The sequence below is a fragment of the Fistularia commersonii genome, chromosome 7 (assembly GCF_037954325.1).
Source record: "Fistularia commersonii isolate RoL2024-O1a breed Wild chromosome 7, RoL_Fcom_v1.0, whole genome shotgun sequence".
Taxonomy (NCBI): domain Eukaryota; kingdom Metazoa; phylum Chordata; class Actinopteri; order Syngnathiformes; family Fistulariidae; genus Fistularia; species Fistularia commersonii.
In genome coordinates this window covers 3,268,165-3,294,000 of record NC_141290.1, presented here as the reverse complement: position 1 = coordinate 3,294,000, position 25,836 = coordinate 3,268,165, and the positions used below count along the sequence as shown (strand labels likewise).

General features: G+C 46.2%; 1 protein-coding gene across 13 annotated transcripts in view; it reads right to left on the bottom strand.

Annotated features, from left to right (window-relative positions):
* LOC147232374 (pleckstrin homology domain-containing family A member 7-like) overlaps positions 1-25,836 on the bottom strand; it is a 184,986-nt gene that overhangs the window by 62,242 nt on the left and 96,908 nt on the right. For all 13 annotated transcript variants that reach the window (XM_086149182.1, XM_086149184.1, XM_086149183.1 and 10 more), the window contains one exon: positions 16,305-16,388. In XM_086149182.1, coding sequence (XP_086005308.1) covers positions 16,305-16,388 — 84 coding nt within the window. The remainder of the gene's footprint in view (positions 1-16,304; positions 16,389-25,836) is intronic.

Below are 25,836 nucleotides of genomic sequence, written 5' to 3'. Positions count from 1 at the left end.
ATCATTCACCCTTTCTTTCACGCGCCATTTTTTCCCCCCCACGTGCTTACGAAGCGGAATTTAAACTCAAGGCAGTAGATCAAGGTTTTTGAGGGAACAAAGCGAAACGAATAAAGTTCATCTAATTTTTTATGCCACATGTTTACTCATGCACCTTATGTATGAAAATAGACCCGTTCATTGATATTGCACCTTATACAAAGGTGCGCCTTATACAAAGGTGCGCCTTATACAAAGGTGCGCCCCCACAATAACCCACGCCAGCAACACCGAGTTCCCTAATGAGTCTGATAAACAGCCGTGAAGTTGAAGTGTGAGTGTGTGTGTGTGTGTCTGTGTGTGTGTGTGTGTGTTCACACATTTGCTGTCTATGAAGGTTTGGTGTACAAAGACTGCACAGACCCTGAGAGCGCTGTCGTGTTTTTCTCGTCTAAGTGCACCAATACGTCCACAATTCCGTCCGCAATGACACATCTAATGGCTGGAGAGACGCCGGCGTGCTGACGGTCCAATCGTGCGCGAGGGAACGGCGGCGGACGCGGCTATTTTTACGAGCTGTCGTTGCCGAGGCTTCGTCTCGGTCGCCGTTGCAAATGGACCGTGAGTGCAAGGCGACCGTCTGTCGACGGATTGGCTCCGGAGTAGGAACTTTTCACGACGGACGGTGTCGCGCTGACCGTCAAAAACAAATCCTTAAAAAAAGGACAGGAGGGGATTTTGAGGTTTTCGCAGCACGCCTGGGATTTAGTTAGCGCCGCATCTTGAAGGGATCCTCTGCAGTGACCCACTTGTGGTGTCCCCGCCCCCCTCTCGAGGCGCAGATCCGATTTGTATTATGATGTAAGCGGGAGCGGCGGCGGGATCAGATAGTCTCCGATCTGTTTCAGAGCCTCTAAATACAGAAAAAATAAATCAGGGCGGGATAGCCGATAGCGCACATAGCCGATATCGCCTGTCAGTGCAAGTCATCGATAAGTGTATCATGGCGTTTATGCGATTTTGCTTTTTTTGGCCTGATTGGACGCAGGAGACGCCGGGTGGCAGAAAGGCCTCCGTCAGAAACGCCTCCGAAGTGTGTGTGTGTGTGTGTGTGTGTGTGTGTGTAAATCTGTCCTATTAGCCGACAACAATGGCGCTGCGAAGTCGCTCTTCATCCAAGAACACGCCCTTATTACCGTCCGCCTTCCTCCATTAGTCATCCCAGATGGCCGTTATGACGCTCGTGCATTCGGTGGGAAAATAAAACATATTCTGCTGCGTGAATAATATCCAGACCATAATATTTCGTCTCCGTCAGGTGTTTTATTGCTGCCTACGAGCAGTCGAACCCCCCCCCCCCTCCTTTTTCGCCCTTTTCCGAGAAACTATCGTACGGTCTGTTTTCCGCCCTCCATGTAACAGACAAGACTCCAATCTAGTCAGCACATGAGGAAGTTCAACACACACACACACACACACACACACACATACACACACACACCGTCGACGCCTGGATGTAGTGTGGGTGGGCCGAGAGAGAGGGAGGAACTGTGTTTTCCCTCTGCTGTCGGGAGAATTTCATGCAAAGCGATGGAAGAGACCCGCTGGAAATTGCAAATTGGATGCGTTTCTGTCAGAAAGGCGACGGACGAGTGGAACGTCTGATTTCCCCCCGAAGCCGTGAAATAGTTAAATGTTCCCCCGATGAGTTGAGTGGTTGAACCCTCCCCCCCCCCGACCCCAGGGGATTTGGTACGTTCCGACCCCCAGACCATCAGAGGTGGCTCACAAAAAAAAATTATTTTATTTTGTTTGTTTTTTTTAAATAATGCTGAGTGTTTTAGCAGCAAACATCACATTAGCCGGGTAAAATGGAAATTTTCATTAGCTGGTATTTTACGAATATATGTTTTACATTATTCGGTGAAATAGTCTTTATTTTTGTTTTTTTTTTTAATTCAGAATGAGAGCAGGCTGCTAGCGCTAATAACAATGACACCACTCAGAAGCAGACGGCATTTTTAGTTTGCCGCAGGTGGGTAAATTAAAGTTCAGCATTTTATCTCCTAAATGCCAGACGGACTCCAACAGATTTTCCTTGAACGTCCTCATCAACCTAGCGTGTCTTTTTGTTTTCAGAGGTAAAATTTTTCATGCAGACATAAATTTTGTTTTCTCTGTAGCAGTGAATTGATTACATAAATACTGTATTTTTCACAAGATAAGCCGCACTTTAAAATCCTTAAATGTTCTCAAAAACCAGCCTTTTGTGTGAATCTCACTCATCACAGAGTTCTGGAATAAAACGTTTTTCCAACCTTTTCCAACTTCGGGTGTCCGCTATCGCTAACAATAATAAACCAATCAGAGACCAGTACGTAGTACGCTTATTACTGTACATTTGTGCATGTGAGGACCCCAAAAATGGCAGCTGTTAAGGGACTTGCTTGCGAAGCTGAATTTAAACTCAAGGCAGTAGATCACGGTTTTTGAGCGAACAAAGCAGAACGAATTAAGTTCGACTAATCTTTTTATGACATATGTTTACTCATGCGCCTTATGTATGAAAATAGACCCATTCATTGATATCGCGCCTTATACTAAGGTGCGCCTTATACTAAGGTGCGCCTTATACTAAGGTGCGCCTTATAGTCCACAAATCATATATATCCTGAAATATTCCCTGTAAGTTGGGACTCACACAGGTGCGCGAGTGGAAATGGGAGCCAAAACAAAGGGCAAAATCAAAGCGGGTGTAGCAGGATCCAAAACGGCGTCCAACCGGCAAACGTAAACAGTGCCGTCTTCCTCGTAAAGCCCCGCTAGCAAACTAGTTCCCGCAAAAAATTTTGTTTTGACGTGGCTAAAAAAGAATTTCTTAATAAATTTACAGATGACGACTGAAAGAAACGGCGTAGGTTGAAGACTGTAAAGCGAGGACTGTCTGTAAATAGATATATTTAGATATAGCATAAAGGTAAAACCACTGTAGGCGGTGTTATCTCATTATAAAATGTCTAAAGGGTTTCTGTCTCCGACCTCATGAGTAGACACTCTGATCCGCCATTCTAGAATTCCTCTATAAATATATTTTTTCTCGCGCCACGGTAACAAAACTTTACCGAAAAGCCATTCCTTGTCTTAAATGAAATGCACACTTTGATGCAAAACATCACCTCATTCATTCCTAGGAGATTTTTTTTTTTTTTTTTGAAGCGCAGCAGAAAGGTGACATTTGTCACCACGGCAACACAAATAAAAATAAAAAAAAACATCGTCACGCATCGTTCCAAAGCCGGTCCCGGCAGAGACGCGGGTTTTGAAGCGTCCGGCGTCGCAGCACGAACAGGCGGAAGTCATCATAGTAAACAAAGCCTCCATCACATCCTGCTGGACAGGAAGGAGGAGCAGAAAGCTCAGAGGTCAAAGGTCACAGGAAGCCAGAGTTTTAGCACTCTGGTGACATTCGCCGTCACTTCCAGTGGCCCGACGGCTTTCCAAAGCGCCGAACGTTCCCCCGCCCGGCCGACAATCGCCCTCCGGGTCAAAATAACGGGCGATTCCAGGAAGAGGAACGGAGATGCGAGGTCTCACGGTGGGAAGAACAGATGGGAACTGCGAAGGAGTTCCCCCGAAGGAGAAAAATGGAAAAAAAACCCAGGAATCAAATCAAGGGAAGTGCAGGTGCTCCGACAAAATAAACACTTCCCCTGGCCGGAGGAGGAAGGATCCGCCGCCTTCATTTTATAAATATCAAGGCAGGGATTCACGCAGTGGACTTCCAGACCGGCGATCACTGGCTTCATGCCGCTGTTGATCATTTTCCCCGTACGGGCGTCGGGCCGGAGAGGGTTGGGAGCCGTGTTCGCCTCTGGCGGCGCTTCGATCGACGCCGCTGTGCTTCTCCAGCGTCTGGAATTCAACTGAGATTTCTCCGGTTCTCAAACGGCCGTCTGGGCTCCGGCAGCTCGGAGGACCTTTTTCGGGAACAAGGCCGCGATTTTGCGCTTTCGGACCGGGGGAACCGAGGACCATCTTGGCTCGGACTCGCAGGCAGGGTCTTTTCGAGGTTCCCCTGGATGTACCTCAGTGCTCCGTGATTGGTGGAACTCGTCGGCCGCAAGGACAAGACACTTAGCAAACAACGAATATCGCTGCCGCCAGTCAGCTGTTCTGTTGCAACGAAGACGTCCCGGCGGCCCTTTCCGCTTGTGGGAATGCAAAACTACCGGAACCGTAAGCAAGCCAGACACTTCTTTGAACTTTTGTGTACAAATGCGTTCATTGAGATGGAACTACTGTATTTTTCGGACTATAAGTCGCAGTTTTTTTCACGGTTCGGCCGTGGGTGCGACTTATACTCTGGAGCGACTTGTGAAATTATTGAGCTCTCTTGCTCTGATGTGTGTGTGTCTGTGTCTTTTATATAACAGTGATCGTCACACACACACGCCAACCAATCAAAATTCAGCGGGGGCGGGTCATGGCAGAAGTGCGTTGTGAAAAAAACATGCTACCAGCGACTTCTGTGCCTATGACAAATTGATCATTTCAACATTCGCGGTAACGTATAAAAACAGCGGAGAAGAGCTGGAAAAAAAATGTCAACGAAAAGAAAATCCTATTCTGCAGGTTACAAGCCGGAAGTAGTGAAATATGCAGCCGAAAACGGCGATCGAACAGCAGAGAGAAAGTTGGAAGTTAGTGAGAAACTTGTAAGGGACTGGAGAAAAGCGGAGGTTACTCTTACTGAAATGAAGAAAACTAAAAAAGCTAAAAGCTAGCTGGCCTCGGCTAGAGGAACCAGTTCACACTTGGTGCCTGAACAAGGTGCTTCCAGGAGAGGCTTGTCAACAGGACAGTTGCATCTTCACACCCAGGTAGTTGCCAAGGAGATGAATAGAAATGAGTTTGCGGGAGGAGCTTCCTGGTGTTACCGCTTCATGCAACGCAATCACCTCTCTATCAGAGCAAGGACGCCGTCCTGTCGGGATCCAAAAAGGCTGGAATAATTGGAACTGCAAGTGAGGATGACTCTGACGTAAGCGACGTACCGGTAGAAGAGGAAGCGGCGCACTGTCTACCTTCTGAGTCGGCGGAGTTGTTCAGAAGTGACACCCAAGAAGATTTTGTTGGATTTAGTGATTAAGAGAGACATAGATTGTTTGTTTTTAGCATGTGCTATATGCTATAGTTATTTGAATGACTCTTACCGTAATATGTTACGCTAACGTAGCCTAGCAGGCACATTCTCAGTTCTTATAGGCTATACTTGTTCAGCCTGTTGTTCTCTAATCTAATTTTATTTTAAATTGCCTTTCAAGATGAAATGCCTATTCTTGGTGTTGGATTTTATCAAATAAATTTCCCCCGAAAATTTATACTCCACTGCGACTTATATATCTTTTTTTCGTTCTTTATTATCCATTTTTGGCTGGTACGACTTATAATCCAGAGCGACGTATAATCCGAAAAATACCAAAATACCCTGTTTAAAACTCATACAACAGGGCGCCATATGTTGGCTTTGCAGGCTGTCGTTGAGGGTGGTGGGTAATGGATTTCTTTCTGGGGGGCAGAAGTGAGTCTAGAACAAGTTACTCTTGAAAGAAGGCTGATTTTGAACCTTCAACAACAGAAAGCCCATGATTTCCATCAAAATCGAACGCACCTTCACCACGTTCTGATGGGTCTGACGGCAAACGCCATCTTTTTGAGATCAAAAACATTTTCATTGATCATCAACAAACACCCGGCGGCTTAAATAGCGTAGAAAAAAAAAAAAAGGAGCGTCTGTCTGAGAGGATAAAAAAACGAGGAGGGACGTCAAAGAGCCGAGACGTTTCTTCGCGGGCGGATCTTTTTTGAAGTCGCGTTGAAAGCCGGAGTCGTTCCCCGCCTCGCGCTCGTCGGCAAATAGCGAAAGAGGGGAAAAGCCTGGATTTCTCCGCGCTCTCATACCTTGAAATATTAGCGCGCGGGAATAAAAGGCAGACGCTAGCGGCGGCCACTTAGCAGCACCGGCGTGACAAGGCCGAAGCGCGGCGATTAGAAAAGAAAAAGTCGTATATTAATTCCTCGGTGTCGGCGGCGAGCTGGAGGAGAAGTCGGAGATTGACTTGGAGGGGAGAGACGTCTGTTACGCTGAACATCAGTGGAGGAGCGTTACGCCTACACACACTTCGACCGTGGGAGGAGAAAAAAAAAAAAAAAGGCGGCCATGAGATTTAATCGCGGAGGGAAAAGGTATCGCTGGAAGTATTTGACATTTCAACGTTTTTCTCTTGCACATGGAAATGAGAGAAACAAAAAAAAAAAAAAAAAAAAAACAAGTCCGCTCTGAGGAAAAAAAAAAAAAAAAACACTGCTAAGTCATACACACACACACACACACACACACACAAAGTGCAAGGACGAAATCTAAGATAAGAACAACTTTATTTATCCCGAAGGAAATTGTTGTGCCAGAGTTTCAAGCGAAACATGACAATAATAGATAATAGTAGGAAGGAGGGAGAATAAGAAATACAATAAAATATAAAGTGTCAAATTAAGGCTATCAAGTGTTTTAAGGTCTAAAAAGTACAAACATTTGTATAGTCCCTTCGGGAATGAAGGAGGAGGAATTAAAAATTCAATCTATCGGTGATGACTGCAGGTGAATTTAAAAGGAAGAACTTCAGAAATGACATTATGTAAATTAATTTAAAAAAATAAAAAAAATGAAAAAAAAAATCGAGATGAAATGTAAAATCTTATGTGAAATGTCTTACAGACAGGAATAGAATTGAAAATAAAGTTAAATAAAATGTTTACAGCTACAAAAAAAAAAAAAGATTTCTCTCTATATATATCAGAACACAAACAAAGACGAAAAGTGACCCCGAATCATAAAAAAACACTAGAAACAAATAATAATAACACTAAAAATTAAGATCATAATTATCTAATAAATATGTTTGGAAGGTGTTTTTCCTGCAGCAGTGAACGCAGCACCGCTCTTTATCCTCCGGTCCGATTCAACGCGCCGCTCGGACCACCGAGTCGTCCAAACACTTTTTGTTTTGTCGTCCAAACCTGCATTCCGTTCAAACGCGTTGCCAACCTGTTTCTATTTGTCGCCGTCGCCATGACGACAGTCAACCCGAGCGTTGCCGCGTCGCGGCGTGAGACCGGAACCGCGGGCCGGCTGGAGCGTTAGCAGGGACAAACCGATGCGGAAAAGAGGAGGTGCAACAGCAGCGCTACGGTTAGCGCTTCCACCTCGCAACAAGAAGCCCTCTGATTGGATGCCCGAACCCTCTTGCGGAGTTGTTGTCACCGTGGGGTTCAAAAGGGGTCATTGGACGCCACAGCCGAGCCGTGAGGTGGAAAGCGCCGGCGCGCCGTCTTACAAGAGACGGGGGAAGAAACAATACGGGCCGAGGAGCCGCCTCATTAATTTGCCGCGGAGCTGGATAACGAAAAAAAAAAGGTTTTCAATTAAGCAGAGGCTCAACGTCTCCTCTGGATAAATGGACAAATTCTATTTTAGGGGCGAGCGATTCGGCAGGTGATTTACTCCGCTTGCTTCATCCGCTGTGAACGTGATAAAATAGAAGTTATTCCTTAGTTACAGAGAGAGAGGCGTGTTTTTCCTCTCGCTCGTCCGTCCAGAGAGGAACTTCGGACGGAATCTGAGGGTGTCTTTTGGTATCGCGGCACGTAATGACGCTTTTTCGGGAACTCGTACATTTCTCTGAGTATTTTGACAAGGAGGGAACTGCGGACCTCGGCTCCAAGAACCATTTCGGCTTCTTTGCGGTTCCATAAAAACTGATATGACCGAAGTGCTCTGTGATTGGTTGAACGGATAGGCTACGCCTGTCACCAAATACATCTGCAGAGCGCCGTTTTTTATTTTTTTTTGCAACAAAATAGACAAAAACAGCGTGAAATCGACGGGCAAAGATGTCCAAGCTCCTCTTGCCAGCTACATTTCAGGAGGGTTTCCTGGCCTTGCAGAGGAACATCAAAATTTTGGCTCAAATAAAGGCGGGGTTTGCTAACGGCAGGATTCGGCGCAGGGTGTAGCAGCGCGCTATCCCGACCGTGGCCTCTTACCGCCGACAAAAAGTTCTCCGGTGGTATTTCCTGGAAGCAAATCCCAAGAGCGCAGATTTGTGTTGGAACTTTCCTGTCCTAAAGCGACGAATGACAGCGTGGAGGGGGGGAACGAGGGGGCAGGGAGCCTGAGCCAGCGCCGCTAGGCTAAGTTAGCTTAGCAGAGTATGCACGAACATTGGCGGCAGATAGAACAACAACAAACAAGAACACCGGAGGAGGTTGGCAACGCCACTGTTTTGGAGAGGGAGGCGGCGCGTCTCCGGCTCTCCAGCTCCGGCATCGGCGTGAAACTTTTAACAACCAGCGCACAAAGAGTCGGATTTCAGCGCTGACGATGAAGAACAATGTGAGAGCATTCCGAGCGAGACCTTTAAGGGAAGGCGACGGAGGGACGCGATACCGAAGATGCTTCCGAAGGCGACCGAAGATACCGAAGATGCTTTCGAAATCTTTACACTGCGGCTCCGAGCGGCTTGGGAAAATAAATCATAAATATTAAATTGAAGTGGATTTCATTTGTGTTAATTCCTTTTTTTAACTTTTAGTTCTAAGTTGGAAGATTATTGTGATCTTGAAATATTAAATAAAATTATATTTATCATTTTTCACCGCTCAAAATAACGTCACACTCGCGGAAGCCGGTAAAGTCCCGATTAGCAGATGCTGCGCGCAGAAGTTCAGGAGCAGAAGTCCCATGAACCAGGTAAAATAAATATTTATGACGATATTTTGCAAATATTTATTTTTCATTGTCTACTGACACAGTGATTTTTTTCCCGATTTATTTTTAAAATTCAGATCAAGGCTCCGCTAAACACTCTGAAAGCCCAAAGGTCAAAATGAGTTCATTACATAAATAAAATGTATTTTTTTTCCGTAATACTTTGTGAATTTCAGAAGCAACACACTTCACACTTGTTTATACAAAGTGTAAAGGTAATAAAAGGCAATATATACAGTGGTACCTTTATTTTAGACGTCAAAAAGTAATTGCGGCTCCCAGATTTTTCTTTTCCGAGGAAACCGGGTCCAAATGGCTCTTTGGGTGTTAAGGGTTGCCGACCCCTGACCTACGATATGCCGCTCTCGTCCTGCGTTTTTTTTTTTTTTTTTTTTTAACTCCCGTCTCTGGTTTTTGGTCTCGCTTTTTCTCCTCCGATCTCCACTCTCAAAGACGTTTCCCCGACTCGTTTCCTGAGCCGACGCGAGCGAAGAAACTCAAGGGTTGGGAAAATTTGTCAAGACGGGAGCGCGTTTCAAACCGTGATTAATTTTTCATAGCTAATGTAAGCAGCCAATTTCCAAATTCAGTGCGGACGAGCCCGAGCGTCTCCGCTGTGAGAGGATGATTAAACTTTTCCCGGCGCAGTTTGTTCAGTCGCTGATTTCCTTTTGTCTTCTTGAAGAGCTCTTCACGTTCAGAGTTGTCGCTCCTCAGACTCAAATACGGCCCCCTTTTCCTTGTTAACCGACGGACGGACTGGAAAAACACTCGAAATAAAAGGGGGGCTGATCGAGTGAGCGGAACTTGGGGAGGAAAAAAAAAAAGCATCTAATGATGCTCCAGTAGTAGCAAGTGGAATGGAACAAAATTGAACAAAAAAAAGTCTGACGTGTCACATCTGATTGGCCGGTAGAGATGGAAAGCTAACTACCTCGCTATCCCCTTTCTGATTGCACTCCACTGATCTGTTCATTACGACTGGCGCCGCAGATACCAGGCTAATCAAAAGCGCTAGCTGAAGCCATGGCTACAAATGCAATATGGCCGCCTGGCGACGCGTGACGAGCACGATATCGGAGTGCCGCCTCCGCACGATCCTCGCACGGTTTGGCTCGATCAATGTTGAAGGGACGGGGGCAAGACTTGTAGGTCTCTGTCTTTTCTTTTCTTTTGAAATCAATCGGAGGGGTTTGAAGCATCTTCTATCCAGCTCCAATTTTGGTCTCGGAACTACCCTCCTTTGACACCTTTGGCATCGCGAGGTCAAAGAGAAACCACGTTGCTGCCGCACACTTGTTCTGCACGGAGGGACTAAGAATCATGGACTATCAGATGCGTTGAAGTCTGTTTATTTTCTCTGAGACGCTAACTCACTCAAAAATGTTGACGTTCCTATGGTTGCGCCTGGAAACCCCGGTAGTGTTGCAGGCCAGAAGAGCTTGGACCTCCTCCTTGATCCATTTCTTGCTACTTCTGTCCATTTTTGTCACAAGAAAATAGCTGACCAACGTAGTTTTTAAAAACGGCGTTACGCAATCTGCAAAAAGTATCTGGTAATTGTCGTGACTTAGGAGCTCTACCAAGCACCTCTACCAAGCGTTTTGTACGACTCCTACGGAACTGTATCAACAACAAGGTTCTAGGAACTACCGAAAGTTCCTACAGTGTGAAAGGAGCTTTAGTCTTAAATAAACGGAGTCAACTGCCAGCTGAAGTCTTGTGTCAAAAAGCGTGTGTTGGTGTGTTTAAAGGCTAAGAATGTGGTGCAGCATTAAATGTGGAAAAAGTTTCACCACGTGCCGCGCCTCCCTACCCGAACAACAAGAACGACAGAAAAAAAATAAAATAAAAATAAAAATGGCTGACATTAATCTGCTCTTTTCAAGTAAGAACTGCAAATGTGTCAAATGTAGAGCGGCTTAAAAAAGTTCATGCATAATTGAAAATGCGGAAGGTAAAGACGCAACAACACCTATAAAGACAAACAGCCTGCCGAGGTTGGATGACACCGGCAATTTTAAAAAAGCCTGAAATAATATCATTTTTAAAATGTAAACGGCAAGAGATGAGAAGGCTTGCTAGGATATGATGAACTTGCGGTATATATAAATATACCGCATAATTCATGAAAGTGCTGGTTCTTCAGTGGCAACGGTAAGGGACAACTCGGAGATGCAGACGGATAGTTTGACCCGGTCGACACCCGGGGATCGGTATGCCGTCGCTGCCAAAATAAGAGCTGATAAGAGACTCCTAGAGGCTGTAAAGCCCTGACACTTCAACCACTTCACTCGGCGATAACCCAGGCATGCCCGCTGGCGCCGGCGTCCAAAGCACGCACCTCGGGACGCCGTTGCTAACGGCCTCTTGCGCGGCGAACGCGCAATCAAATGCGTTGGCGACGTCGACTCCACAAAGACAGAAGCCTTGCTGAGGAGGGGAGCTGAACACTAGGCTACCACTGGTGTAGACTTGTATGTCTCCGTTTTTGCGGCCCTGGGATCGGCAGGTGACTCGGATAGACAATGAACAAATGTTTCTACAGGGAGGAGCAGAAGATTACTGTCTTTATAAAGATACCATTTACTGGAATTTACAGCAGTTGGTCAGACCTAATGATGTGTAAGTGCGCTGAGCGTATTCCTCGTGCTCAGGTACGGCCATTAAATCCAAAGATCGAAATAAGAGAGTATTGTTATCGAGAAGAAAAAAAAAAACACACACACACCAATTTGCGTTGGACTGTGAGAATGGCAGGGGCAGGCCGGCTTCATCTCACGCCTGCGCCGCCGCCGCCGCCGCTAACGGCTACGTTAACCGTGGGATGAAGTAGCGAGGGAGAAAAGATGAAAATTCAAATCAAGTGGAGGAAGATGGAAGGGGATGACGGGGAACCTCGATTGGCGAACCGAGGTGGGGACGGCTTATTAGACCGCTGGGTTCGGATCAGCCTTCGCCTGCCAGATGGAGTGAAGCTTCTCTTCCACGAGCTGCCAGAATAAGACGAACGGCTAAAAATACCCAGGCAATTAAAAAAGGTTCCTACATTCCTCGTCTTGTTTCTGGTGCATCCAGTCGAGACGCGAGGCTGCTGGAGTGACAAGCCGATGTTTAATAATCAGCCCCGGAGAGCGCTTGGGCACATCTGTCGCACATCTGTCGCAGCCGGGAGGGAGGAAGACATACAAAGAAGCAAACAAGATGCGACACTGAGGGGCGTCGCCGCTACGCACCTTCGTCGGGCGAGCGACGAGCGTTTAGCGCTCAAATCGTGTGAAAAACACGTCAATTAAATTGACGGAGAAAACGCGCGGAGCTTCCGCTCACGGAGGCCGTGAATCCTGACCTGAGCAGGAACCTCTGCCAGGTGAGGCTCAAGGAAAAATGTCATACAAGTCAGTACTGGTTTCCACAAGTGAGGGGGGGGGGAAGGCAATGCATAACACACACACACACACACACACACACACTCGAAGTGAATCCTGGAAACATCTGGTTAGATGGTGGGAATGAATGGAGCGACTGTGACATCACATGGTTGGTCTTCAAGCACCTGTTCTGGTAGTGACCCATCAATCTCCATTGTGAGCTGCCCCCTACTGTCTATGAAAATAAATACCCATTTTAGAAACTTCTGTAATTGTTACATTTTTCAGAATCGGTATCAGGATCAGCTTTATTGGCCAAGGATACTGGACTCCAGTGTAACATTTAAGCTAGAGGTTGCTGCACCAGAAAAGCGCACTTTGAGGATCACCGTCCCAGGGCAGGAGTTGTACTCTTCTTCTGCCGAAGCCACTTTGGGACAGAAAAGTTCAAAGAACACGGTCTGAAGAAACGTCCAGCTCGAATTTGGTTCAAGGAACGGTGGAATTGAGCGGTGCGACACCGAACCTCTGCGCCGGCCCTTAAAAACAAGCCGCCGCGAAGGAAAATGAAGAAAATCAGGACAACATGGAGAGCGTTGCTGCACCATTCGTGTTCTGCATGACGGGAATAATAACCATGGACTGCTTGATGAGCTGAAGTGTTTTTCTCCTCTGCCTGCGCTGCTTCAGCCTCGCCGAAAGCTAACTCCACACGTAAGCTAACTCCGCACGCCTCTACATCGATCCATTTCTTGCTTGCTCTGTCCATTTGATCACAAGAAAACAGCTGACCAGTGATCACACTAGATTTTATAAAGGGTGCTCTGGTAAGGGCTTATGAGTTCCACCAATCCCAGAGCAACGACATCACGAGTTCTTACAGAACCATAAAAAAAAAAGAAAACATCTCAGAGTAGAGTTTAAAATGGCTCCAAGAACTGAAGTCCATGGTCTCTGGTTCCTATACGTAGATGCGTGTTTTTCCCTGAACACAGTTCCTGGAAAGGTTCTAAGAACTGGGCTAAGCCTTGTTGAATGTAACTATTCGGTCAAATTGGAGAAACCAGGTCAAAACCCTTGTTTTGAAGGATCTACACCTGTGTGGCCGGGACACTCAAAAGCCTTCAGGCAGAGGTTTTCCCACCGTGGGCCGACAGCCGATTGAAACAGCTCCGCTCCTCTCGACGGCGTGACTGCAGATGTCAGAAAAATAGCGTTGAACATCGGAGAACTGTCAAGGATCTCGCTGAGTCAAATTCCACCCGCCTTGATTGACGGGAAAGGGCTTTTGGGCGGGAGGATGTTTTTCTCTGTCCAACTGACGGCGGCATACGCTCTCTGACGAGTCCAACGCCATGTTTCCACGGATACTTTCCTTCGAAAGTTTTAATTCTATTATGAAAAAAAAATTTCAATTTCTTTTATGCGCCGCAGATTACAACCCGGCGTTCTTTTCGGACGTCTCCATCCTGGGCGTCCTGAGATCCCTTATCGTCTGTAAATGAGACCCTGGAGAGACTCGTCCCGGCTTCCCGTCGACTTACTAGCTGGCATGTAGAACCGCCTCGTGGTAGAACTTCATAAAAAGTGTTTAAGCGCCTCGTCGTCGGCCTCCCGCCGGGCTGCCATGTACCGCCGGTTTTGTTCCGCGACGTCCCAGCAGGAGCCAATCAGAGGAGGAACGACTTGTCGCCCCGGACTCAATAATCCTCCCCGGAGCTTGTGCCGGAGCTAATTGTTGTATCTCTTCGCTTTCTTTGCTTGATGTTGTTTCAGACATTGTTTTCTCTTTGATAGACGAAGATACAACTCCTGAACCTCTTGACACTTGAGGGTGAAACGTCTGCACATAAGAGGAAATGCTAAAACAGATGCCATTTTCAAGCTACCCGTAGGCGTGTGATCACCCAAATCCGCACTACCGGAACTTTGGCCGTTATTTGGTGCGTTCAAACAGCGGAGGAAGCAACCATACAACTACAGTTCCCCCCCTTTCACTCCAGGGAATCTCAATTCTGGATAGAAAATGCAGCAACTCCTTTATTAGGAAATGTTTTACAGAAAACTTATTCCCTGGACGTGGAAACAAAAATAATATTTGAAATAAATTTGATAAGGAATCTGACTGTACCCATAGCCCCAAAAGCAAGAGACCCGCTCCAAAATTATGAATGACATCCACCCATCTAAGGAATTATTAATTTTGAAGATAATATAATTTTGAAGATAATATTTGTACCTTTTGTGAAGACAACGTCGAAACCACTGACCATATATTTTTCTCATGCGAAAAACTACAGGGCTTTTGGGCTGAAACTCAAAAATGGGTTAAAGACAATTTTCCATCGTCACCAGTTTCCTTCTCATGAGATGACATTACATTTGGTTTACTTTGAAGCAACAAAAGAGATGAACTATGTGCCAACGTTATTTTAGGCCTGGCCAAGTTCTTCATTCACAAAAAAGTGTTCCCCGAATTTTACGTTCTTTATAAACGATTTTGAATTATATAAAAAAATCCTTAAAACTTATGGAAAAATCCAAAAAACAAAAAATATACAGTTTGATGTCTGAGATTTCTTGTGAACTATCAAGTTAAATATATGTTATATTACATACTATATACTATATAATATAATACTACATATTACATTATATACTTGCAAGTTTTTTTTTTATTAATTTTTTTTTCAATTTTATTTATCTATCTATTTACCTAATTATTTTCTTTTACTTTCTTTTTTTGTCAAGCATTAAACATTTCTCACAAACCTTTAACACTGCTAACGTCTGATTGCAAACACACCGAATGTCCTTACGTCCTTTGCTCCCTCGTCCCCGGCTGTTTCACTGACATTCGATTCAACCTTGCCATGTTTATTTGTACAGATGTATATCTGTTTATACTATTTATGTTCAATAAAATAAAAAATAAAAAAAAAAACAGCGGAGGAAGTGATCTCAGCCACTAGAACCATTTTAGCTCCTACTGCGAGGCAGGGTGTTTCCAGGAAGCCATGTGACGAAGGTGCTTGATGGAACTCATCAGACACTTTTCGCGCACCGCAGGGCGCCATGTATAAACTACTGCGTCCACGGCGACGAAGGAGCGACGAAGAGCTCTTCTGGCCTGCTGTACCACAAGCGTGGTTTCCAGGACTCGCGGAGGAGCATCAACATTTTGACCAAAACAAGTGCGGAGTTAGCTAACAGCTAACAGCTAACAGCTAATGGCGTTCTCCACATCCAGGGAGAAGATAAAAACCCTACAAACCCATCTGGTTATTTTCCTGCCATCCAGAAGGCCGTTCTAAGATGGTTTCAACTCTCAGTTACAAGAGCGACCTGGATTTTTAAAAAATCTTAAAAAACTGAAAACGCGTCGAAATACATCATCGCGAGCGCAGCTGAACCCAAAAGAAGATCATCCTCAAGATATTACTCGCATTCCAGCCGGAGACGGAGAACGGCTCAGCATCGCCGCTCGTCCTTGGCCGGCCGCAATCTCCTTACGCCCACGCGCCGGCGAGAAGGATGGAAAAGCCGCGCTTTTAACAATAAGATGAAAAAATAAGTCGATCTCGCTCGAGAGACGCGGTCGGCGGATTCACCAGCAGCTAAAGTGAACGCGGGACGGTGAGTTTGGGTGTGACGCCGCAGGTACTCGGGAATAACCGCATTAATAATAGCACTGGACACTTGGATACGCAGAGAAAATAAGTAACAATATCACAACAATAGCACTTTTGTATTTCTTATTCTTCCTCCTTTCTATCTATTACTGTTATGTTTTTACTTGAAACTCGGGCACAACAATTTCCTTCGGGATAAATAAAGTTGTTCTCATCTCATCTCATCTTTCAACTTGCAAAATACATATTTTATTGCCTGTTTATATATTGTATAGTTATTTTATCGCCTATCTGTGTATGTCTATTTTATACAGTTTTATATTTGTATTGTCCAGGACTACAGATGGAAATTAGCTATGAGCTACAATCTGGTGCAAACATCTCTGCCTCTGTGCTTAATGTATTTGTGCACTGTCCTAATAAACTTCTAAACAAACAAACAAGTAAAACATTTAGGGATTTAAGTTCGTATAAAAGTAGAAGGGAGGCACTCACTGCTCCTGGAGGATGAAGTCCACGTTCTCCGGAGAGATCCGGCCCGACACGGGGTGCCGAAAGGTGGTGGTCCTCTGGTTGTGGCTGAAACGACAAGGCGGGAGGGGGTAAAATTAGCAACGCAAACAGAGCGCCGGTCCAGGATGTTCACGAGTGCGACGGGCACGAGCCGGCCGTTCCCCCGCGGGGCGGCGGGGGGGGAACGGGGGCTCCGTCCTCCGCCCGGCGCCGCCAGCTTTCCCAGCCCCGTGCAGAATGTGCGGGCTGGACGCCCACTAAACCCAACCCTACACTCTGCAACATGCGCAGGCTAATCTGCAACTAGCCTGATTATTTGTTGGCTATTTAGCTCGGTTCTAGCTGCGTTTCCGGTCCAACTATGCAGATTTACAAAAAAAAAAAAGGGGTTTTGATATGATTTTTTTGGGCTATTTTTGCACGCCTCCATGATCCGCCCCCCCATGTGGGGGTAAAGTGTCGGGCTCAGCACAAAAAAAAGCTGGACAGAGCAGCCCTGGGCCTCCAGCGGCGTCGGTCTAAGCCTCCGCGGGCCAATAACAGCGCTCGGCAAGGTAAACAACACGTGGAGGCACGCCGGGAGGGGCGCGCTCTGTGTGTGTGTGTGTGTGTGTGTGTTAATTCAATTCAAACCATGCTTTTTGAATTCATCGTTGATGTTACGGATGCATTCTTGGCCAAAGCGGCAAGCTAACAAGATGTTTGAAACACACAGGGTGAAAGTGTCAGGCGTTTAGTTGATTTATCTGGAATGAGGTGGAATCGGCGGATGTGAGATGACACACACACACACACGCACACACACACGCCGCCGCCGCCTCCGCCGTTTCTCCCATCCGAACAGCATCGGAGCGGAAATGTGTGTTTGCACATGAAGCCCGGAGCAGAACCAGCTGTGACTCTGGAAGAACAGCAGGAGGAAGAAGAGTTCTCCAGCGGAGACCTTCAAGACAAACCTCACACACACACACACGGACTATGTGTGTGTGTGTGTGTAGATGAGCCAAACAGGAATCTTAACTGTGGTGTAAACACACTTTCACGTTCCGCTCGGCGCTTCTCACATGAAGACGCTGCCTCGCCCAGCCCGGGGCATCCTTTGGCTCCGCCCCCTCCATCTGTTGCTAACGGTAACGCCGGTGTCAGTGACTTAGTGTGTCGGGAGGATTTCTCGTCGATATCTGAGCGAGGTGCCGCCGAGGTCGGAGGAGTCGTTGCGGATACCCGAAAGGGAAACTCTTTTCCAGGATTTAATGCAATTTATTTTAGACTAATTAAATTACCATCATTTATTCATTCACTATCTAGCTGCTTATCCTTTACGCTATTTACATTTAAATTTAGTGGATTTTTTTAACCTGTTTGATGTGTTTTATCGTTTTACCTACGATTATACCATAATTTCCGGACGATAAGCCGCAACTTTTTTCACATAAACAACGATGCGGCTAATATATGGACCTTTTTTTTGGGGGGGGAGGGGTAACGAGCTTCACGCCGCTAAAACATTTATCCTCGTCACATCGGACCGATGAAATGACCTGGAAATTCTGAGTCCGTTCAACTCCGACACCGAAGAAAACAACTTTGACGGATTTAGTGCGCAGGAGGAAGACCGAGATAGCGATCGGCTAGCGCAGGGGTCGGCAACCCGCGGCTCCTCTTTAATCTTTACACTGCGGCTCCGAGCGGCTTGGGACAATAAATTATAAATATTTAATTGAAGTGTATTTCATTTGTGTTAATTCCTTTTTTCAACTTTTAGTTCTAAGTTGGAAGATTATTGTGATTTTGAAATATCGAATAAAATTATATGTATTATTTTTCGCCGCTAAAAATAACGTCACACTCGCGGAAGACGGTAAAGTCCCGATTTGCAGATGCTGTAAACCAGGTAAACCAATAACCAGGTAAAATAAATATTTATGAAGATATTTGGCAAATATTTATTTTTTATTGTTTACTGACACAGTGATTTTTTTTCCCGATTTATCTTTAAAATTCAGGTCAAGGCTCCGCTAAACGCTCTGAAAGCCCAAAGCTCAAAATGACTTCATTACATAAATGAAATTTAATTTTCTCCGAAATACTTTGTGAATTTCAGAAGCAACACACTACACACTTGTTTATACAAAGTGTAAAGGTAATAAAAAGCAATACATACAGCGGTACCTTAATTTTAGACGTCAAAAAAGTAATTGCGGCTCCCAGTGTTTTCTTTTCTGAGGATCCAAATGGCTCTTTGGGTGTTACGGGTTGTCGACGCCTGAACTAGCCGGTGCGGCTTATATTGAGGTGCGCCCAATAGTCCAGAAATTACGGTAATTAATTTACCGTCCTTCATATTCATGATCGATGCAGCGTTTCTTGCACTCAGTAACACAAACAAAAAATTCACCCTTTCATTCCAAGCTAAACACGAGCAACCATTCACTCTGTCATTTGTTGTTTTCTCCTGCTGTTGTACAACTTTTAATGTAACGTTAAACACTGTACAGGATATTTCAGTCCAAAAATGGACTCCCTCCCCTTCGGGGCCCTTCAAATTAAATTGCGATAAATGAAAGGAAATTTGAAATTAATCATTTCGAAAAGAATCAACGTGAAGTTCGCCGAGATTAATAAGATTAATTCGGTACATTTTATTCACCGTGTGTCCGTTTTAATAAATCCTTGTCTGGGGGGGTCCGAGCGGCGGGATAATAACGGGAATTTATCGGTTTAATAAGGCCTGACGAATCACCGCCGGCGTCCTTATCACCTCGGCGTGGTGGGCCCACGGGGAGGGAGCGTCAAGCTAACGCAGGAGTGTGTGTGTGTGTGTGTGTTATTGTAACACATGCAAAGAAACGCTGCAGACTGAAAGCTCTCTCGCGGGGCGACACAGTGACTGAGAGGCCCTGCAGCGCCAGGGAAAGGCTCGGGATTAATAACTGTCTCAGTTGGACGGAAACGTGATCAATCACTTGTGGCACCGAAGACAAACAGGGTGTAATAGCCGTCTGGAAGCGGTGAATTACAGCCGAGGGTTCTCCTCGCGTGCAGCCGGCCGCAAACTCGTGGCCTCGCGGAAGGCGGCGGATCCGCGGCGGCCATCGGATCGGATTTCGTTTACGCGGCACAGAAGTCGAATTTCGCATTCCGTGTCGACGGCACTGGAACGACGGGCAACGTTCCCGCCACTTGGAGACGGCGGCGAGGAAACACCTGCAGAAAATGCGGGCGACCTCCTGCCTTGAAGAGCAGGGTTTTTGGGGGCGATAGCGGTAGCGCTAAGAGCTACATGCTAATAGCCGACGTGACCGTCTTCAAATTGTTTTTTTTGCCTTTTAATGATGTTTTCTTATAATCTCTTATAATCCGTCCGCGGAGGGCCATTATGAAAAAACAAAACGATACAAATAAGGTTTTCTGTGAAAGAAAAACAACTTTTCCGACGACACAACACAGATTTATGCCCCCGTTTTTGTTTTCGCCGAATTCCTCGGATACTAAAACGCAACTTCTTTCTCATTTTCAAGGTGATTATTTGCTTATTTTTCATGGTGATGGACGGGCCGACGGGAATCTTCATAGACCGCGATGTTTGCCGACGACGTGTTGATCTGCGGCGAGAGCAGGTATTTAATCCTTCCTCGTCCCTCGACTTCAGAGATGGGAAAATCGCTAAAAAAAAACGCTCCCGGAAGAACACTCGAACGGACGTTCTGTCCGGTGAATAAAAGCAGTTTAAATTCAAGTAGCGATCCGAGTTATGACGCTAAACGGTATTTCGACGGGGATTCTATTTTCCTGCGCCGACAGAAGCAGCTGCTCCCGCCCGCCTCCCGCGGATGCGATTGTCAAGGGAGTCGGCTGAATACGAGCGGAGCCTCCCGGCAAATGGATTTCATTAGAAAAACAAGAATGCGGCGGGTGAGGGGGCGGCGGTTTTCGGAGGGGCGGGGCGGGATTTGAATGATAATAGCGAGGAGCGATAGCATCAGCGACGCCGGGGTCAGAAGTGATTTTTTTTTTTTTTTTTTTGAACACGGGCCACTAAAAGCATGTGTGGGTGTGAGAGGGGATTTACACCTGCACATTTACACCGGATTTGGGGGCGGAGCCTGTCGGACGCGACCACGACTGAGCTAGCGGGAGCTAGCGGGAGCTAGCGGGAGCTACGGTCGCGCTCTGGATCTCCGGCGGCGTCTTTTATCGAGTCGTGAGCTTTGGTTTCCCGTCTGCGTCGTCGCAGCTGCGATTCCATTCGGCGACCGAGGTTGAAAATAGACGGGAGGGGGGTAATAGACGCGACGGTATCATGTCGGCGGGTCCGAGGTGACGGTGACCTGACCCGCCCGGGGACGGAAAAAAAAAAGAAAGAAAGAAAATGTTGAAAGCGGCTCAGCGTCTGAAAAGAGTTCTCTTTTTAAATGCCCTTTAGCGCTTGTTATAAAAAAATGAAAAAAAAAAAAGTCCAGCTCATAATGTTCCTCCTCGTCTGCAGCTGCTCTCGGCCTTTTGATATATTTTGCGTTTTTCATGCTTTGCGGTGAGTCAGGGGAGTGAAATAAGGAGCCGATCCCAGCCGGGGTTCACAAAAGGACCCGTCGATTGCCACAAATTGAAACTAACAACCGTTCTCCCTCTCTCTCACACCTCATATCGGCTCTGAAATGCATTTTATGCGTCAAATCATCCTTTAAATGTGCAGCCACGTTTTCCTCGCGGGGGTGCGTTTGCCCGGACGAGCCCTCCCGCCCCGCCGGGCCGAGACCCCGGCTGCTAGAGCGGCACATGATCGGCGGGCTTCGCTTTTGGTCGCTGCGGACAAAGATTTCATAAAAAAAGATTATCGATCGCGTCTCCCGGGCGTCTGAAGAGCTGCGTCCAAGTGAACATCACCCTCTGCTGTGAGAAGAGGGCGAAAAAGAAAAAAAAAACAGGTACTGATGAGACCTACGACAGTGTGATGAAACATCTCCGTTCCACGAGGAACCGTGACCACGTGAGGGACGCAGACCTCAGGGCACAGATTGACCCGTCCGAGGATTTTGGACATTATAAGCACGGACCTTCTTGCTCCGGGTCAAATGGCAAGACAAGCTGAGCAGCTCCGAGCGGAAACTAATGATGCCCCGAGCTGGTCTGTCACCTCCAGAGCAGACCAGAAACCAGGGTTACCAGAAACCTGCGACCCAAAGACCACCAGGCTTATAATCAATCGGTAAAGGAGTGTCGGACGCCGAGGCCGATGGTCGAAACGCAGAGGCTACCGAAGAAGCGGCATTGACCGCCCCCAAAAACGATGGAAACGGAGCCGAACGGCGGTATGAAAGCAAATCTGGGTTTCTGCAGAGTCATGCGGTTGCTAGGCGATGGTTCGGAGACGGTCTGTCTCCTCTCGGGACGACGAGGCCAAAGCGGAAGTGAAGTGATTTCAGGAAAGATCTAAAAAAAAAAAAATAATCATCACGATTCCTCGGTTGGAAGGAACGGGGACGCGGATGTGATGTCCTGTCGTCCATCGTGGACAAAGACTCTTCAGCGTTGAAGCCCAGAGGAACGAAGCTCAGAACAATTTGGATCCAAACTCAAGATGATCCATCGGCGCTCGGGGATCATCATTCGTCAAACTTCACGCGGAGATTACATCCGCCGCCTCCTCTGGACGCCGCTAACGCTAATTCTCACCCCATCACAACAACAACCTCTCCTAGATATCAACTAGGGGTGTAAATCAGAGCCATCATGACGATTCGATCCGATTCAAGGCATCGATACGATTTTTTTTTCGATACTTAAAAATGTCCCACGTTTCGCTACGATTTTTTTTTTTTAACTACGATACGATTTTTTAATACGATATGTTTTTGGCCCTTTTCGAACTGCTGGGCAAAAATGTACCCAGCCGGGCAGGGCCGTCTTTTCAAGTGAGCCGACAAATTAGAAGTGTTGCCACGGTAGCTAACTTCAATTCGATATTCTTTACATATCGCCACATCCTTTACCAATTCTTTCCCGTTTTTTTGCGGAACGATTTTAAACCTACAGGAGTGTGTAAGTCCGCGTCCTTCTCAGCCATATCAATGTCCGCCTTGTTGAGCCGCATTTTGTAATAACAGTGCATTTTGTAATAAACGCCCAAAATGTCATAACTTTTTCATTTCATTTTGTAATAAAGCCGCATTTTGTAATAAACCGCCCCAACGCATTTTGTAATAAATTTTGCCGCATTATGTAATAAGCTACATATTGAGAAGATTATTACAAAATGCACTTGCAACTTTTTTATTTTCTAGGAAATGTGATAACATGGTGCATTATGTAATAACAATGCTAAAGCATAAGTTTGTTAATTGTATTTTATTTTACTTTAAAGTATTTGTAAAAGCTAGGCCTATTATTAGTATCACTGTATTAGCCTTTATAGCAATTACTATCAGTACACTATTCAAAGGTTGCATTAACAGAGAATATTCTATAAATTCCATGTTATTACATTTCCTAGAGAATAAAAAAGTTGCAAGTACATTTTGTACTAATCTTCTCAAAATGTAATAACTTATTACATAATGCGGCAAAATTTATTACAAAATGCGTCGGGGCAGTTTATAACAAAATGCGTCAGTTTATTACAAAATACAGCTTTATTACAAAATGAAATGAAAAAGTTATTACATTTTGGACGTTTATTACAAAACGCACCGTTATTACACGATGCGGTTCAACACGCCTCCCGAATGTTTAAATGCGAGTGCTATGCCAAAGAGGGTGTGTCCGCTGAAAGAGGGGAAGGGAAGCGAAGTCGATACTCTTGCGGACGCGTCGATGCATCGGATCGTCAGCTGTCGGGTCGATATATCGATACGCATCGATTTTTTTTTTTACACCGCTGATATCAACCGGGAGATGCTTCAGCGTCGTCCACATGACCAATCACAGATGCCGAATCAAGCTACTGAGATGGAAGTTTAATCTGCATCTCCACGCCGGAGGGAGGAAGAAGAGCAGCTGTCAGCTTTGCATCTGCGTCGTCTCCAACCTCCAGGGTTACGCAAACGCGGGTCCGTCCACCCGGGCCGTCATGCAACACGAGCCGCCCCTCATTCCGCAACATGTGCGCCCCCGTGATCCCGCGCGCCGCGCCGCACCTGCCGTGTCATGTGACTCGGGTGTCAGCGGGATCCCCGGGTTTATTTCCATTTGTTTGCTCTTGTCGCTGGGTGACGGAAATAGCGGAGGTTTCACAGTTAATAAACACTAGCATACTCGGTTTGCGAGTTGATTAATCATCTAATGGGGCTGTTAATGTGAGCAGATGTTAAATAGGAAGTGGAAGATCTGGATGCGGTTTGGAATTAAGATGATGTCTAATGAATTTCATCCTCGCCGTTCAGTGTCATTCAGACGGAATTAAAACAGCAAATTGAAGCTCATTCATTCATTCGTGATCTTGACCACTTATCCTGCACTAGGGGTCTCATTCACATACAAATGACGGACATACAACTGTTGACTCTCTCTTTCACATGCCTGGACAATTTAGGAACTTGAACACGGAGGTGAACATGGAGACTCCACGTGGAAACGCCCCCCTGCCAGTATCCAACCAAGGACCTTCTCTTGCGCCAACCATTCCGCGACGGCGACTTCTCCTCTCAGATCCCTCTGCAGGCTCGTGGTCCGAAACGGTACCTTCCGGATCTCCGCTCTTGCTCTACAACTTGAAGTTCGAACGGTAGCGACTCCGCTATCAGCTGCCGCTCCGAAGCCGCAAACAGCAACTGTGTGTAGCACTCTGGAAAAACGGCTCCAATTTCCCATACGCCGACCACGCTCATCGAGCGCGCCGCTGTGTTGGGTTCTCGCCCAAACGCCGCTTTTGCCCGGGGGAGTGTCTGCAGCCTCACGTTAATTACAGGATACTCAACGGACCGCAAAGGTGACCCAACCGCTGGTGGCCAAACCCTTCAGTGAAGTGTACTTCATCAAGCTCGGCGTGGCTGCCGACGTTTGCGTGAAAAAGACCGGATTTGTTTTCTCCAAGCTAGCGACGAGCTAGCCGCGAGCGAGAGTTACGACTTCCACGTCAAACGTTTTTTGTCGAAAATCCCGAAATGCCCTCTGCTCTCCGCTTAGGAAATACAATCTCCAACCAAAAGGTCATGTCTATTTAAAGGGTTTTGGGTTTTTTTTTTTTCCAGATGAAATGTGTTTGAAGTGCAGCGAGGGAGGACAGGGAGGATGGCTGCCCGCGCGCTGAAAACACAGCAAGGTCATTCCCATTCACGGCACATTGTACATACTTAATGTGGGTGTGTGTGTGTGGGTGTGTGTGTGTGAGAGTAATGTTAATGGAGACAGGGAGAGGATGTTGGCATTTACAGTGTGCTGGGTGACAGTGCAGGAATTGGACATTCAGGTGGACTGAGGGATTTATGGCACTGATAAATTTCTTCTTTCGCTTAAATCAATTCTTATTTTATAAACATCTGAAAGTGTTTCTGTCAAAACTAAAACACTTTTTTGTCGAACCAATGGACGGGTCGATGACTCATTCAATGAAAGAACTTGAACTGCCGATTATTGCCCGCCGCAGGAGCTGGTTCTCAGTCAGAAATGCGATTGTAAGATTGTTGGACAATCGCAGCGGTCACTGCATTGATGTAATAAAGAGGAAAACATTGGCGGTGCAGACCTGGGAAAAGCACAATGCTGGTGTCCGGTCGAATTTTTCGTTAAATATCATCTCCAAAGAAGCGCCGTTGACCCTTCTGTGCACACAAGGTGGTTAAAAAGCGACCGGTGGTGGCGATGCTGTTCTGGTAGCTTAGCAGCAAATTACAAGCCTGCAATGCCCACTGACTGTATGGGCTTTCAGCTTATCATCACTGCAAAAATGCGGGTGCAAAATAATTAACACATCATTTGGTCGATGGAAACCGTTTGTAGGACCGTTCCAAGAAGGAAACAGATGGGTAAATGAAATCAACAAGAAAACAAGTGCCGTATTTTTCGGATTATAAGTCGCAGTTTTTTTCATGGTTTGGCGGGGGTGCGACTTATGTGTGAAATTATTGAGCTCTCTTGCTCTGATGTGTGTGTCTGTGACTGCGCCTGTGTCTTAAATATATCAGCGATCGTCTCTCACACACACACACACACACGCGCGCACACGCACACATGCCAACCAATCAAAATTCAGCGGGGGCAGGTCATGGCAGAAGTGCGTTGGGAAAAAAAAGATGCTACCTGCTACTTCTGTACCAATGAAAATTGATCATTTCAACATTCGCGGTAACGTATAAAAACAGCGGAGAAGAGCTGGAAAAAAAATGGCACAGAAAAGAAAATCCTATTCTGCAGGTTACAAGCCGGAAGTAGTGAAATATGCAGCCGAAAACGGCGATCGAGCAGCAGAGAGAAAGTTGGAAGTTAGTGAGAAACTTGTAAGGGACCGGAGAAAAGCGGAGGTTACTCTTACTGAAATGAAGAAAACTAAAAAAGCTAAAAGCTAGCTGGCTACGGC